The sequence below is a fragment of the Babylonia areolata genome, chromosome 7 (genome assembly GCF_041734735.1).
Source record: "Babylonia areolata isolate BAREFJ2019XMU chromosome 7, ASM4173473v1, whole genome shotgun sequence".
NCBI classification, from domain to species: domain Eukaryota; kingdom Metazoa; phylum Mollusca; class Gastropoda; order Neogastropoda; family Buccinidae; genus Babylonia; species Babylonia areolata.
The window spans coordinates 4191749-4208831 of NC_134882.1; the positions used below are offsets into that span (position 1 = coordinate 4191749).

Sequence of the window (17083 nt, forward strand, 5' to 3'; positions counted from 1 at the left end):
AATCAATGCACCACCGCCGGACGAGTGAAGGATGGAGAGTTTTCAAAGTTAGGGAAGTAAGGGATGGATAGGTTTTCCAGTTCTTGATAGACGTGTTTTACAATAATGGAAGTAAAAAATGTTTTTTCAATGTTTTGGGTGGATAGTCTTTTTCTAGTTCAGGTTGGACAGTTTTCCAAATAAAGGAAATAAAGAACTGATAGTTTTCCAAACTATCAGTAGTAATCGATGGATAGTTTTCCATACAAAGGAAGTAATCGATGGATAGTTTTCCAAAGAAAGGAAGCAAACGATTGATAGTTTTTTTCAAATATAGGAAGTAAACGATGGATAGTTTTTCAAATATAGGAAGTAAACGATGGATAGTTTTCCAAATATAGGAAGTAAAAGATGGATACTTTTCCAAATATAGGAAGTAAAAGATGCATACTTTTCCAAATAAAGGAAGCAAACGATGCATAGTTTTCCAAATATAGGAAGTAAACGATGGATACTTTTCCAAATATAGGAAGTAAACGATGGATACTTTTCCAAATAAAGGAAGTAAACTATGGATAGTTTTCCAAATAAAGGAAGTAAACGATGGATAGTTCTCCACGTAAAGGACAGATTGTTTTCCTGCCTAAAATATCTCAACCCTCTCCCCCTTTCCGAATACCTTCCGTACAAATTCCTGCTTTACGTTCATCTGCACCATAATGTGTCAGTTTCCCCATGTGTTCTGAAATTGCCGAGTTTTCCTCTTTCATTCGCTGTGTTTTGGCCCTCTTCCTTCACCATCCCAAACGTCTCGGCATTCCACTGCCCTCTGACATTCGGTTGTCGTCAGTCCTTTCGTTTCTAACCATTCTTTGTAATATCATAATTGTCATCTTCCCTAAAATGGCGAACATTATCTGTTTAATTTCGTATCCAACAATTGTTTCAGGAACCACAATTTCAGTTCTCTCTTTTAAAGAATTTTAACATGTTCCCAGTTCTCTGGTAGTTTTGCATTTTTCTACGCAAAGGAACGTTTTCAGTATATGTTTTTATATTCTTATGTGAATTTTTTCCATGTCCTAAAGCCTCTATATCTTTATTGATAGAATTTAACGATTTTCCTCTATATCTTTATTGATAGAATTTAAGGGTTTTCCTTCCCTGTCAAATATTTTTTCTGCTCTGTGAAACGTGTTTTTCTCTAAAAAGAATGCACTCTTCGAATTGTTCTTACTCTTACAAAAACAAAGGCAAATAGCAGTATTTTAATTTCAATTCATTTAAAGCCAATAACCACCAACCTGTGTGGACATACAACAAATAAACTGACAACAACATTCTTCTGGCAAGTCAGATAGATGACTTCACGAATCACAGGGTTTTGACAGCTACATGAAAACTACATCTGTGTGCTGCGATCGGCAGATCCTAGCTCTCCGCGTGCTCGTGCTGTGGTCACAAAACGGTCCAATCACAGCGCAGGGAGGCACACTCCATTTGCAAATCACAACGGCGCCCAAGAGGAGACTGTCAACGAAAATCTGATCAGGCAGCGGAACGGGAAGTTTTCAAAGATTGTGAGGCATGCGCAACGCTTGACTGGTAATCTGTCTGGCCGCCAACTGAGTTAGCATGGCGTGCTGTCACTGCGTAAAGCCAGCACCTCACCAACTCACCCATCCTGCCAATTCCCCCTCCCTCCTTCCCTCTGTCCCCCCTCCCCCTTCCTTCAAAGGCCAGTGCTGGCTTGTTGGTGGTGGTGTCCTGTCAGACCCGTGGATCCACAGTGTAGGGTGACAGTGTGTCCACCTCACGGACCGGGGAAGGACGACAAAGAGCCAGGAAAAGGGACCCCATCACGGCGGAAAAGCATGGTCGTGTTCATATAATGTCCACAACCACCACAGCACTCACCGTCAGTTTCTTTTGCCATGCCTCAGAACACGCATGCACGCATGGCGCACACCCACATACACAAGCGCGAGCGCGCGCGCACACACACACACACACACACACACACACACACACACACGATATCACATACACACACAGTGGAAAACTGATGCTGTCCAGTGTTGTGCTGTGTTAACTGCGCTGTAGTGTACTGCACATTAGGTCTGCTGAGCTGAACTGTACTGATAACTGAATACTGTATATGTACCAAGCTGAGTTGTATTGTTTTGCACTGTACTACTATATTCAGAGTTGTACCTGTATTGGACTGGACAGTTAAAAGGTTTCATGGCCACTACGGTCATCGGGGCAGTGAATTCATACCAACTGTGTCTTGGGCTCTCCGCATAGGACGGCGGGGCCCAATCCTCTCCTTCCGCCGTTTTCACATTCCCCAACTGGTCAAGCACCCATTGGCACATTGGTGTGGTGAAGAAAATCGGAGTGAAGTGTTTTTCATCAGAATAAAATCGCCTTCCGACTGGACTGTACCATAATGACTTGTACTTATTGTGTTTCCATGTGCTGTTCCCAATATGAGCCATTTCACACATTCAGGCCATCTCCAGAAGTACACGTTTCTGACTCTCATTGTTTACGTTTTCTCTACTCTCCGAATACCCACCTACCCTCCACCCACCCCCATTCCACTGAACCCTTCATCCCTAAAGCGTACTGTGAAAACCGTGCTTGTGCGTGAGAGAGAAGACAAGAAGGTGAGAGAGAGAGGGAGAGAGAGAGAGAGAGAGAGACAGAGAGAGAGAGAGACAGAGAGACAGACAGACAGACAGACAGAGAGAGAGAGAGAGAGAGAGAGAGAGAATAAATTTGATTTTCTGAGGGTAATAGAGTAAGGAAAATAATGCTTTTTTTCCATCCAGCCCTTGAAGGGGAAACAGTAACATAAACAAAGGGGGGAATCATTATGTCAGTACAGCATGCATATTATAGTCATGGATACATGAATGGTAATTTGACATTTACAACACTAAATAGAGGAGAATAAGAGGAGAGATTTGTAAGGGAAAGAGACAGACACAGACACAGAGAGAGGGAGGGAGGGGGGCAGATTCAGGTTTCCTGTAGGAAGACACAGAAACAGTACTGGAAAGAAACAGGCAGAGAGAGATGGTGAAGCGGGGTGTGGGGGGACGGGGTGGGGGTGGGCGGCGGGGAGGGGGGGGGAGTGCATAGGGCAAGAAAGAGAGAGCGAGAGAGAGCGAGGAGGATGATAGACTGACAGAAAGAGAGAAGCGAATGAGAAAGACAGAGAGGTGTAAATCAATCCGGGGATTGTCAGAGCACAAAGCCAGTGGCCAGAGCAATGTAGATAAAAGCCAGGACTGGCCCTTGGGAGGAGGGGGGAGGGGGGCAGTGTGAAGGGAGATTACCGCATGCATGGCTGAACTTTGTCATCGCCATCTCCCACATCCCTCACCACTACTCCTTATCCCTCTCCATATATATATATATATATATATATATATATATATTGAGACAGACGGACAGACAGGCAGACAGACAGAAACAGGATGGTTTCCAGGAGTTAGCCGGGGTGGGGGAAGTATGTACCCATTCACCCCAAAGAGTAAGTCCCTAAAAGTACAGGCAGTTTTGTCTAGCCACCTGTGTTGCTGTCAATATAAAAAAAACCAGTCACAGTGAAGAGACATTTGCTGACTGCACACAGCAGACGCAATGAAGCTTCACAAACTTCAGACAAGACACAAAGCGACTTGGCTGACATTCTGACACAAAGAGCGTTCACTGACTTGAGGATGTATGAGGAAAGTTCAAATTCTAACACAATCAAAACAGAGGCTTCAATGAGTTCGGGGTTGATGACGGTGATTGAAAAGGAATGCAGTGGCTACAGTGCAGAAGCTGAGATGACTTAAAAAACAACCACCACCACACATGGACATGAAGGCAATATTGTTGAACCGAAGATAACTACTTTACTGACCCTGACTTTGAAGGTGGAGATTTCACTGACCATAGGGCTGGATACAATGCCTTAGGTAACTGTTGGCATGGAGACGAGGACTAAACTGATTTAAGGACATCCGGGTGAATCTGAAGATACAGACGTTGCCCAAGGCACAAAACCAGTTGACTCTGGCCTTTAGATACAACGATATCATTGCCTGTAGGCCAGAAGACGAAGACTTGATATTGAAGCCAAACACAAACACGCCGTGACTCTGAACCTCAACCTGTCCAAGACAGCCTCTGAGGGAAACACTACCCGCTCTTCATTGACAGCACAGCGACATCTTGACATCTGCCATGGGAACACCACACCTCCCTTCTTTCACCGTAAACACCCAGAGATCAGATCTCCCTTTCTTTCCGCGTGGGGAAAACTGGAAAGGGGGAGGTAAGGTTTGGGGAAGATGGGGAAGGGGGGAATTGGGATGGGGGAGCATAGGGGTGGGGAAAGATGGGGATGCCGGTAGATGGGGATGTAATGGGGGAAATGGGGATGTAATGGGGGAAGATGGGGATGGAGGAAGATGGGGATGTAATGGGGGAAGATGGGGATGTAATGGGGGAAATGGGGATGTAATGGGGGAAGATGGGGATGGAGGAAGATGGGGATGTAATGGGGGAAGATGGGGATGTAATGGGGGAAGATGGGGATGGAGGAAGATGGGGATGTAATGGGGGAAGATGGGGATGGTGGAAGATAGGGACGGGGGAAGCTGGGGATGTAATTGGGGAAGATGGGGATGGAGGAAGATAGGGACGGGGGAAGATGGGGATGTAATGGGGGAAGATGGGGATGGAGGAAGATAGGGACGGGGGAAGATGGGGATGTAATGGGGGAAGATGGGGATGGAGGAAGATAGGGACGGGGGAAGATGGGGATGTAATGGGGGAAGATGGGGATGGGGGAAGATGGGGATGTAATGGGGGAAGATGGGGATGTAATGGGGGAAGATGGGGATGGAGGAAGATGGGAATGGGGGAAGATGGGGATGTAATGGAGGAATATGGGGATGTAATGGAGGAATATGGGGATGTAATGGGGGAAGATGGGGATGTAATGGAGGAATATGGGGATGTAATGGGGGAAGATGGGGATGGAGGAAGATGGGGATGTAATGGGGGAAGATGGGGATGGAGGAAGATGGGGATGTAATGGAGGAAGATGGGGATGTAATGGGGGAAGATGGGGAATGTAATGCGGGAAGATGGGGATGGAGGAAGATGGGGATGGGGAAAGATGGGAATGTAATGCGGGAAGATGGGGATGGAGGAAGATAGGGATGGGGAAAGATGGGGATGTAATGGGGGAAGATGGGGATATAATGGGGGAAGATGGGGATGGAGGAAGATGGGGATGTAATGGGGGAAGATGGGGATGTAATGGGGGAAGATGGGGATGGAGGAAGATAGGGAGGTAATGGGGGAAGATGGGGATGGGGGAAGATGGGGACGTAATGGGGGAAGATGGGGATGGAGGAAGATGGGGATGTAAGGGGGGAAGATGGGGATGGAGGAAGATGGGGATGGAGGAAGATGGAGATAGATGGGGATGTAATGGGGGAAGATGGGGATGTAATGGGGGAAGATGGGGATGGGGGAAGATGGGGATGTAATGGGGGAAGATGGGGATGGAGGAAGATGGGGATGTAATGGGGGAAGATGAGGATGTAATGGGGGAAGATGGGGATGTAAGGGGGGAAGATGGGGATGGAGGAAGATGGGGATGTAATGGGGGAAGATGGGGATGGAGGAAGATGGGGATGTAAGGAGGAAGATGGGGATGGAGGAAGATGAGGATGTAATGGGGGAAGATGGGGATGGAGGAAGATGGGGATGTAATGGGGGAAGATGGGGATGGAGGAAGATGAGGATGTAATGGAGGAAGATGGGGATGGAGGAAGATGGGGATGTAAGGGGGGAAGATGGGGATGGAGGAAGATGAGGATGTAATGGAGGAAGATGGGGATGGAGGAAGATGGGGATGTAAGGGGGGAAGATGGGGATGGAGGAAGATGGGGATGTAATGGGGGAAGATGGGGATGGAGGAAGATGGGGATGTAAATGGAGGAAGATAGGAACCAGCTTGATACCATGTACAAGTCCTTTTTTTGCGTTCCATACACTGCCACAAACAACAAAACCCAACCCGTTTTCTCAGTTGAGAAGGCAAGACTGGTTTATGACGGTTTCAAATACACCCCCCGATGTTCTGGGTGTCTGGAGTGGTGTCTGCGGCCTTTCCAGTAACATATCGGATGAAGCACTAGAACAGAGGGATGAAGTATCACATATGCAACAGACACACGTGTGTCATATTCAATGACGTATTACAAATGCAACAGACACACAGGTATCACCTTCTGTGACGTATGACATGCAACAGACACACATGTGTTATACTATATAACGTATGACACGTGCAACAGACACACGCGTGTCACCTACTATGACGTGTGACACGTGCAACAGACACACGTGTGTCACCTATGACGTATGCCACATGCAACAGACACACAGGTATCACCTACTATGACGTATGACACGTGCAACAGACACACACGTGTCACATTCTTTGATGTATGACACGTGCAACAGACACACGTGTCACATTCTATGAGGTATGACACGTGCAACAGACACACGTGTCACATTCTATGACGTATGGCACGTGCAACAGACACATGCGTGTCACCTACTCTGACGTATGACACGTGCAACAGACACAAGCGTGTCACCTATGACGTATGCCGCATGCAACAGACACACATGTGTCACCTACTATGACGTATGACACGTGCAACAGACACACACGTGCCACCTTCTATGACGTATGACACGTGCAACAGCCACACGTGCACCACCTTCTATGACGTATGACACGTGCAACAGACACACGTGTCACATTCTATGACGTATGACACGTGCAACAGACACACATGTGTCACATTCGATGACGTATGACACGTGCAACAGACAAACGTGTCACATTCTATGACGTATGACACGTGCAACAGACACACACGTGTCACATTCTATGACGTATGACACGTACAACAGACACACACGTGCCACCTTCTATGACGTGCGACAGACACACACGTGCCACCTTCTATGACGTATGACGTGCAACAGGCACACGCGTGTCACCCACTATGACGTATGACACGTCCAACAGACACACGTGTGTCACCTTCTATGGCGTATGACACGTGCTACAGACAGTCACCTACTATGACGTATGATACGTCCAACAGACACACGTGTGTCACCTTCTATGGCGTATGACACGTGCAACAGACACACGCGTGTCACCTACTATGACGTATGATACGTCCAACAGACACACGTGTGTCACCTTCTATGGCGTATGACACGTGCAACAGACACACGCGTGTCACCTACTATGACGTATGACACGTGCAACAGACACACGCGTGTCACCTTCTATGGCGTATAACACGTGGTACAGTCACCTACTATGACGTATGATACGTCCAACAGACACACGTGTGTCACCTTCTATGGCGTATGACACGTGCAACAGACACACGCGTGTCACCTACTATGACGTATGACACGTGCAACAGACACACATGTGTTCCCATGATTATACATGCTCCAGTCAGACCCTCAGAATTCAGCCTCGGGATGATGTCCCAGTCTCCAGCCGACGGACCAATCACATCAGCGGACAGCGACACTCCATTTGCATGTCAGAACGGCGGAAGACTGGGGCTTGTCAGTAGGAGTGTGACACAACATATTACAGGACTGTTTGTCTCCCCCCCAACCTCCCTCGGGGGGGGGGCAGAAAACTGTCATTGCAGGGCTGGACGATGTTGCCTGCCGTGGCCCATCATTGTCACTGCGGTGTGTTGAGTAAGGGGGGCATAACAAACAGGCCTGTTTTTGTTTGTTGGTTTTATTTGCTGCTCCATCATCTGCACCGTTTTCAGTGGCATTACTCTCACGCCGCTCAGCCCGATTCTCCCCGTCACACACGGCCACAGGGTTCGTCTGTCGCAGTCCCAGCTTCCCGGGCAGTGCACAGGGAACTGTCGACGTATTAAGTCGCCGGTAGGATAAACTCTAGAGGAGACCCTGCACTGCTGCTGAATCTCTTCGGTGGTGTTCCGTGGTGCCTGTTCCGATTCAATCACATCTTGGCGTTGGATTACGCTGCTGGTCGGGCATCTGCTGCGCTCCCTTGAGTAACTGAGCTGAACTGGCCGGCACTGCCAGACAACAGGGCAGCTGGCTTCACAGGTAGGAATGACCGACCGCCACCACACCAGCTGTCGCAACTTGCTGGTTAACGCGTCACAACGGTTTGTGATTTGCTCTATGAATGTGTGCGCACACGCATGTGTATGTACGTACGTGTGTATGTGCCAAGCAATTTTCAGAGGCAGAAGAGAGAGAGAGAGAGAGAGTGTGTGTGTGAGTGTGTGTGTGTGTGTGTGTGTGTGTGTGTGTGTGTGTGTGTGTGTGTGTGAGAGAGAGAGAGAGAGAGAGAGAGAGAGAGAGAGAGAGATGAGGGTGGAGAGAGAGGGGGCTGAGAGGCAGATAAAGAGAAAGAGGCAGAGAGATAGAGAGAGAAAGGAATGGGTTGAGAGACAGAGACAAAGAGAGTTGTACAGAAAAAGGGGACATGCAGAGAGAGGATGGAGGCAGAGCTACCGAGAAACGGAGCGAGGAGAGAGACAGACAGACAGACCGACCGACCGACCGACCGACAGACAGAGATGCGAAGACAGACAGGGGAAAAAGAAAGCAGGGTGATCGATGACAGAGTTGAGAGGACAAAGACACGGCGGCAGGCAGAGATGAAGGGACAGCACTGGTTATTATACACACTGGGATGTAGTCAGTCTGCCACATCACACACCCTCCCCCCTGCCTGTCCTCTGTGACCAGCCATGCAACGCCGCAGCTCCCAGTCATTTAGTAAATAGCCCCTTTCTTCTGGGTTGGCTTTGTTTCTTTTTCAGCCCTCTCTCTCTTTTTAAACCTTAGGAATGAGGACGAAGAAAAAGAGGATGAACAGTCAGCACGACAGGGAAGACGAGAAGGACGTGGAGGTGGAGGCGGAGGAGGAGGTGGAGGTGGAGAAGAAGAAGAAGAAGAGACCAACATCAACAACAAGTGCAAGAATAAATAAACACATAACCCACGCAAACAGAAGGCAGACAGGCAAAACCATGGACACAGACAAACACAGACGGAAATTTTATATATATATATATATATATATATATATATATATATATATATATATATATATATATATATATATATATATCCCTCCCACCCCCTCTCTCAGGTAGCCGCACACACACACACACACACACACACACACAATCACGCATCCATCCACCCTCATCTACACACGCTAACAACCACCACAACCAACAACCAACCAAACTCTGCACGCTCCCAACACACGCAGCACACAGCAGGGCGCACTGACCAGAGTCGACGTCCGTGGCGCTGACGTTGATGACAGTGGTCCCGACCTGCGCGTCCTCAGACAGCCGCTGGTGGTAGGAGGCAGGATCGAACTCAGGCTCGTTGTCGTTGACATCCACCACGTTCATGTACACCAGCGTCTCGCCCCATCGCGGGGGGCTGCCCCCGTCTCTGGCCCTCACCGCCAACGTGTATACCTGGCGCTGAGACATGAAGAGGGGATTGGGGGGGGAGGACACCATCAGTCTTTGTTTTACTGCCGAAAGAAGCGCTGGATAGTGCTGGATATGTTGAACGTAATTTCTAAATTTTCAATTCAATTCAGAATCATTGCGCTGGGCGTGTTGAACACATTTCATACATTTCCAATTCAATTCAAAATCATAGTGTTGAAAATGTTGAACATATTTTCTGCATTCTAATTCAGTTCAAAATCAATGTGCTGGACGTGTTGAACACATCAAATATATTTTAAATTCAAATCCATTCAAATACGTTATTGTGCTGCGAATGTTGAGCATATTTTCTACATTTTTAATTCAGTTCAATTCACTTCAATTTAAAATGATTTACTGGGCTGGGCATGTTGAACATACTTTCTACATTCTAAATTCTATTGCATTCAATTCAGAATACTTTATTGTACTGGGCATACTGAACATATTTTCTACATTTTCATTAAAACTCAATTTAAAAAAAACTTTATTATGCTGAGCATGTTAAATATAATTGTTTTCTATATTTTCAATTCAATTAAATTCAAAATATTTTTTGTGCTAGACATGTAGAACACATTTCCTCCATTTTCGGTTCAGTTCAAAATAGTTTACTGTGCTGAGCATGTTGAACATATCTAAGATTTTCTACATTTTTGATTCAGTTCAAAATTATTTACTAAGCTTGGCACGTTGAACATATTTTCGACATTTTCAATTCAGTTCAAAATCATTGTGCTGGGCGTGTTATTCAATTCAGAATAATTTACTGTGCTGGGCATGTTGAAATTAATTTATATATTTTCAATTCATTTCAATTCAAAATACCTTCTGGTGCAGGACATGTTGAAAAAACATCTAAAAAAGAAAAATAATGTTCTTTTGGCTCATTCAAACGCTCGTCAACAGATAAATATGTGATGTAAGAAATCAACTATGAATACCCGATATACTCTTCCTTGATCATCACGCACACACCAATCATCAGGTGAAAGGAAAAAAACAACAACATTCAGGTGAGAAAAATATAACATTCTGAGACATAAGTGAAATAAAACTAAATGAAAACAACCCTTACACTCATTCTTCATTATTGTGTAATCATCGGGTTAAAAGGAAATCAAGTAGGCAAGACAGGAACAGACACATGGTTAATCTTTGCGTCACAACGGTACAAACAGAGGATACCGCTGGAATGTTGAAAGTGTACTGCAATTGACAGGGACAGAAACAATCTTTCTCTGATTTACAACTGCACAACCATTGACTCACTCACTCACTCACTCACTCTCTCTCTCTCTCTCTCTCTCTGTGTGAGAGAGAGAAGAAGAAGAAGATGATGATGATGATGCCGATGAAAAACTACAACAAAGAAAGTAACAACAAGAAACATCACTAACTCTAAATCATGAAGCCAAATGAGAAACAACAACAAAACAAAAAAACGAAGCTCAACACAACACGTTCCCAACAGACGTCAGTTCCAGTTATACTTTGAGTCTCTCACTTTTCGTCTGCGCTATCGGGTCAACGTCGTGTATTGATTATCTATTTTACCTCATTCGTGTAAAAGACATAGAGAGAAAATGACAGTTGGAGAGAGAGAGAGGGGGTGGGGGGGAGGAGAGAGGGAGAGTATGGAATTGGAGAGACACAGATACGTAGAGACAGGGAGAAGAGGGAGGGAGGGAGGAAGAGAGAATTTGAGGGAGGGGTGAGATGAGAGAGTTGGGCAGACATACAGAGAGGAAAAGCGGAAGAGAGAGAGAGACGTGGAAAACAAACATCAAACAAGCAAAACCAGTGCTCTTGCACACGGAACAGCTAACCGCACACACAGGTTCTGTGTAATTATTACATTCATTTGATTACCTAAATAACTGGAGATGAAAAGCAAAATGATAATTGAACAAAATTAAGGAAATCATCGACGGAAAACACACATCAAACAATTACAAACTAAAAACAAGAAAAGCGCCGACGATAACGAAGAAGAAGAAATTAAAAAAAGAAAAGAAGATAAAGAAGAGAAAACAGAAAAAGAAGAAGAAGTAGAAGAAGAAGAAGGAGGAGGAGAAAAGAAAAAAAAAGAAGAGGAAGAAGAGAAAGAAAGAGAACAGTAAGAAGAGCAAGCAGAATAAAAGAAGAGAAACAAGTAGAAAAGAAGTGGAACAAGGATAATGATGAGAAAGAAGAGGACGACGAAAAGACGAGGGAGAAGAAGAATAGAAGAAAAGACGACGACGAGATAGAAGAGATAGAAGACAGGAATGTAATGGAAAAAAACAACCAGAAGAGAGGGTGAAAGATAGGGAACAAAGACAGGAATGTCATGGGGAAAAAAAAACAGATAGAAGAGAGGGTGAAAGATAGGGAACAAAGACAGGAATGTAATGAAAAAAAACAGATAGAAGAGAGGGTGAAAGATAGGGAACAAAGACAGGAATGTCATGGAAAAAAACAGATAGAAGAGAGGGTGAAAGATAGGGAACAAAGACAGGAATGTAATGAAAAAAAACAGATAGAAGAGAGGGTGAAAGGGAACAAAGACAGGAATGTAATGAAAAAAAAAACAGATAGAAGAGAGGGTGAAAGATAGGGAACAAAGACAGGAATGTCATGGAAAAAAACAGAAGAGAGGGTGAAAGATAGGGAACAAAGACAGGAATGTCATGGAAAAAAACAGAAGAGAGGGTGAAAGATAGGGAACAAAGACAGGAATGTCATGGGGGAAAAAAAACAGATAGAAGAGAGGGTGAAAGATAGGGAACAAAGACAGGAATGTCATGGAAAAAAAACAGATAGAAGAGAGGGTGAAAGATAGGGAACAAAGACAGGAATGTCATGGAAAAAAACAGATAGAAGAGAGGGTGAAAGATAGGGAACAAAGACAGGAATGTCATGGAAAAAAACAGATAGAAGAGAGGGTGAAAGATAGGGAACAAAGACAGGAATGTCATGGAAAAAAACAGATAGAAGAGAGGGTGAAAGATAGGGAACAAAGACAGGAATGTCATGGAAAAAAACAGATAGAAGAGAGGGTGAAAGATAGGGAACAAAGACAGGAATGTCATGGGAAAAAACAGATAGAAGAGAGGGTGAAAGGGAACAAAGACAGGAATGTCATGGAAAAAAACAGATAGAAGAGAGGGTGAAAGATAGGGAACAAAGACAGGAATGTCATGGAAAAAACAACATATGAAGGTAACAGAAAGGGCAGCACACACACTCATGGAAACACGTTACACTCACACACACCCATGGAAACAAGTAACACTCGCACACACCCGCGCACGCGCGCGGGCGCGCTCATGTTTACTCAAACCTAATCTCAGACCCGAACAAGCAAGTAAACAGACAAACAAGTAAACAAAAATTTATCCACTTAGCGGAGTTAAGAACATCAAAACGCTCTCGCCGCCCCCATGTCTGAAAATCTTCCACACCAGTGCACTTCACAACACACGCTCTCTCTCTCTCTCTCTCTCTCTTTCTCGCGCACGCACGCACACACACACACACACACACACACTCTTTCTCTCTCTCTCTTTCCCTCTCTCTCTTTCTCGCACACACACATCACGCATGCCAGCAGGCACGCACACGCACTAACACACAACAGAACTTATGCATGCACGCACATTCGCACACACATGTGTAGGCAAGTTCTCTCTCTCTCTCTCTCTCTCTCTCTCTCTCTCTCTCTCTCACACACACACACACACACAGACACAAACACTGGGTCTTTTCTCATGTTCATATTTGTGGTGGTTACAAATACACCGGAAGACCAATTCTTTTATCGCTTCCATGTAATATGTGTGTGTGTGCGTGTGCGCGCGCGCGCGAGCGAGCAAGCGTGTTTGCGTATGTGTGTATGATTCTTTTCGATTGATAGATTGTGAGCTCATTCTCAAATGCATTTCATATTTGAATAAGTTACAATAAACATGTAACATTTTTATGCATCAACACGGCAATTCCTGAAATAAACAGATCTTGTCTTGCCTTGCCTTGTCTTGGAATTTTGAGAAGCATGTCCTTTGATGATCTAAGAGTAAACAGATTAAGTACGGCATTTTTTATTTACACCCCACCCCCCACCCCTAAAAAAAAAGAAAAAAAAGAAAAGAAAAGAAAAGAGCCTAAACATTTTGGCTTCGTTACGTTTTCCGAATACAATGCCTTCCTTCAAACGGGTCTCATGAGTTTGCGTTAGTTGTGGGAATGCCATCGATGCCTTTGATGACATGTGGAGGAAGGGAAGGATGAGGAAAGAATGATAATGGGAATGGAGAAGGGGGAATGGAAGGCACTGGGGCTACACCTTCATGTCTACGGGACAAAAACAACTGCAGACGAGACGAGGATGAAAAGCATGAATATTAATTTTTAAAAAAAGAAAAAAAGGGGGTGCGGGGGAACGGGGGGAGGGGGGGGCGTGAACATGGGGCATTGATGAAAAGGAAGATTATATATATATATATATATATATATATATATATATATAAGGAAACGAACAAACAATTAGGCATGAAGATGAAATGATTAACAAACAGTAAATAGTGGTAACTCTCTCCATTCACAAGGTACACAACTTCAAGTCAGTGCTGCTTACGCCACCGATTCAGCAAGCACACAGGTAAATAAAAGGTACATTGGAACAAACCCAGACACTTCCTCAAAAAACAGGAAGCGCCGGGCCTGTCCTTATACCGATCATCTGACATGTGCACACAGCAGCAAAGACAGAAGAAATGTGCAAACACAAATAAGCTTTTATTCAAGACTGACATAGCCTCTTTAATCCTGAACAAGCCACACAGAACATGGACAATACAGAACAAACACATGGTTGCCTCGGTGGTTTTTCAACTGGAAATGAACAAACAATTAGGCATGGAGAAGAAATGATTAACAAACAGTAAAAAGTGGTGTGTGTGTGTGTGTGTGTGTGTGTGTGTGTGTGTGTGTGTGTGTGTGTAGAGAGAGAGAGAGAGAGAGAGAGAGAGACCGAGACAGACAGACAGAGACAGAGAGAGACAGAGATAGATAGATAGATAGATAGATATAAACAATGAAGCAAGATGCGGAAGACGAAATGTGAAGGAAGAATCGAAATTGATGGATGAGGAAGGAAACCAGGGGAAGTAAGTGAAAGAGACAGAGAAGGAAAGGAAACGTAAACAAGAGGCAAAGCCTTCAAGACTCGCTTGTGCTTCGCGTTGTATCCAGTAAAGGAATCACAAGAGAGGCAAAGCCTTCAAGACTCACTTGTGCTTCGCGCTTTATCCAGTAAAGGAATCACAAGAGAGGCAAAGCCTTCAAGACTCGCTTGTGCTTCGCGTTGTATCCAGTAAAGGAATCACAAGAGAGGCAAAGCCTTCAAGACTCACTTGTGATACACTTAAATTTTTTTTTTTTTTTTTAAATCCAAGCTTTTTATGTATTGTGTATAATTTTAAAATGTAATGTTTAAGATGAGAAAGATCAGTTTAAAGCAAATTAAGTCCCATAGCATTAATTACCGAGTAATTTCCCTTCTTTACTATCTGCACCAAAACGTTTGCAAAATAAATAAAACTTACATGCTTAGCAAAAGAAGTTCCTGTTTGAACAAAAAATGATAATAATGACTGCTCTTGTTGTTGGGTCAGAATATCAGATCAAAGTGCCAAGTATAGAGAATACAAAAAATATAAATATAACAGTAAATGCAGTTTGCATACAATTAGGCTTCATTTCTTTTTTTCTTTTTCTTTTTTGTGCCCATCCCAGAGATGCAATATTGTTTTAAACAAGATGACTGGAAAGAACTGAATTTTTCCTATTTTTATGCCTAATTTGGTGTCAACTGACAAAGTATTTGCAGAGAAAATGTCAATGTTAAAGTTTACCACGGACACACAGACACACACACACACACACACACACAGACAACCGAACACCGGGTTAAAACATAGACTCACTTTGTTTACACAAGTGAGTCAACGAGGAGAGAAAAAAAAGGGATTTAAAAAATCGTTGAAAAGTGCACTGTATTAAATATGATATATAAAATAAGCTTGGGAGTAAAAAAAAAAATCTTTAAAAAAAGGCATGCTCGCGGGATCAAACCACGCTGTTCAGTTCCGATGCAAGCAGACTAATCCCCAAGGCTGCGGCACATCTGACGTCAAATGACTAAATTTAATACTTAAAACAATGTTGACGTTTTCTTCTTCGTGCGAGAAATAGATGTGATTGTTGTGGACGTAATAACGCCGTTTAAATCATGTTTTTTTGTGTGCTTTATTATATCTCGATTATTCTTCTATTTCGGCGGAAAAGGAGACGTCGCCATCGCTTCAAGCAAATCGCAACACATGGTAGATCTCTAGATCTGCACAAACCAGTCTACAATGGGCTGAAAGAAAAAATAGATTCGATTTTTCTTTTATGTACATTCCAGTTGATTCAGTGTCCACGTTAGAATATTTATGTGCAGTAAACACGTCGATGGTGCAGTCAGTATCATGTCTGTCCAGAACTTGTATTTCTTTCCTTTTAATTGTGAACAAGAAAAGCGAGGTCATGTCATCTTCGAACACAACATACCTTCTAGTAGGCCAAACTCAGTGAAAATGATTTTTAAAATTTTCGGATTTTGGAACATATCTCAACGAAACAAACCGTTCATGAATCGGAAATACGGCTTAATTCGGGAGACTTACAACCTGTTATTGGTATGACTGAATATTTTTTTGCATAAAATGTTTAAGCCAATATTGGAATTGGCAAACAAAGTATTTCCAGAGAAAATGGCAATGTTACAAGTGTGTGTGTGTGTGTGTGTGTGTGTGTGTGTGTGTGTGTGTGTGTGTGTGTGTGTGTGTGTGTGTGTGTGTGTGTGTAAGGAGAGAGTGTGTGGAGGTGTAAGAAGTGCATGAAGAGGGAACGTCAAAGCCATGGAGGAAGCCAGATGATTCATTGTTTTTGCCTCTCCCCCAAATCAGCGATGAAGCTGTGCACAGTGTCAGTGTAGCGGAGGGGAGGGGAGGGGAGGGGGGGGGGGGGGGCTGAAGGGCCCCGGGGAAGTGGCAGAGATGGGGAACACTTGGGGAATGGGTGGGGGAGGGGGGGGGGGAGAGGCGGATGGATTGGAAAGGAATTGTGGCCCTTGAAAAGAGCCAGGAATGAAGCAGCTCTTTCACTGCCTACACATCAGACTTTTCTGCATCGCTGCATTTTTGTCTTCTATTTCTTGAAATTTTCTTTATTTGTTTATTTATCTGTCTATTCCTTCAATCATTTAAAAGAAATACTGAATGACGTTACCCTTTTATCAATTACGCTGCGCTAAGCCCAGCTAGAGCGAGGACCACTTCAGCTTTCTGGAAACAAGATTAACAGGAGCATTGACCTTCACATGGCCTGAAACTGCCTCCTACTTCTCCCCATGCCCCTTCCCAAACCGGCACCTCTCACCCCCC

At 44.3% G+C, this 17083-nt stretch overlaps 1 protein-coding gene across 1 annotated transcript in view; it reads right to left on the minus strand.

Moving 5' to 3' along the window:
• LOC143283669 (cadherin-related tumor suppressor-like) overlaps positions 1–17083 on the minus strand; it is a 366856-nt gene that overhangs the window by 170309 nt on the left and 179464 nt on the right. Inside the window, exon 5 of the mRNA XM_076589888.1 lies at positions 9398–9599. Within this exon, the coding sequence (XP_076446003.1) occupies positions 9398–9599 (202 nt within the window). The remainder of the gene's footprint in view (positions 1–9397; positions 9600–17083) is intronic.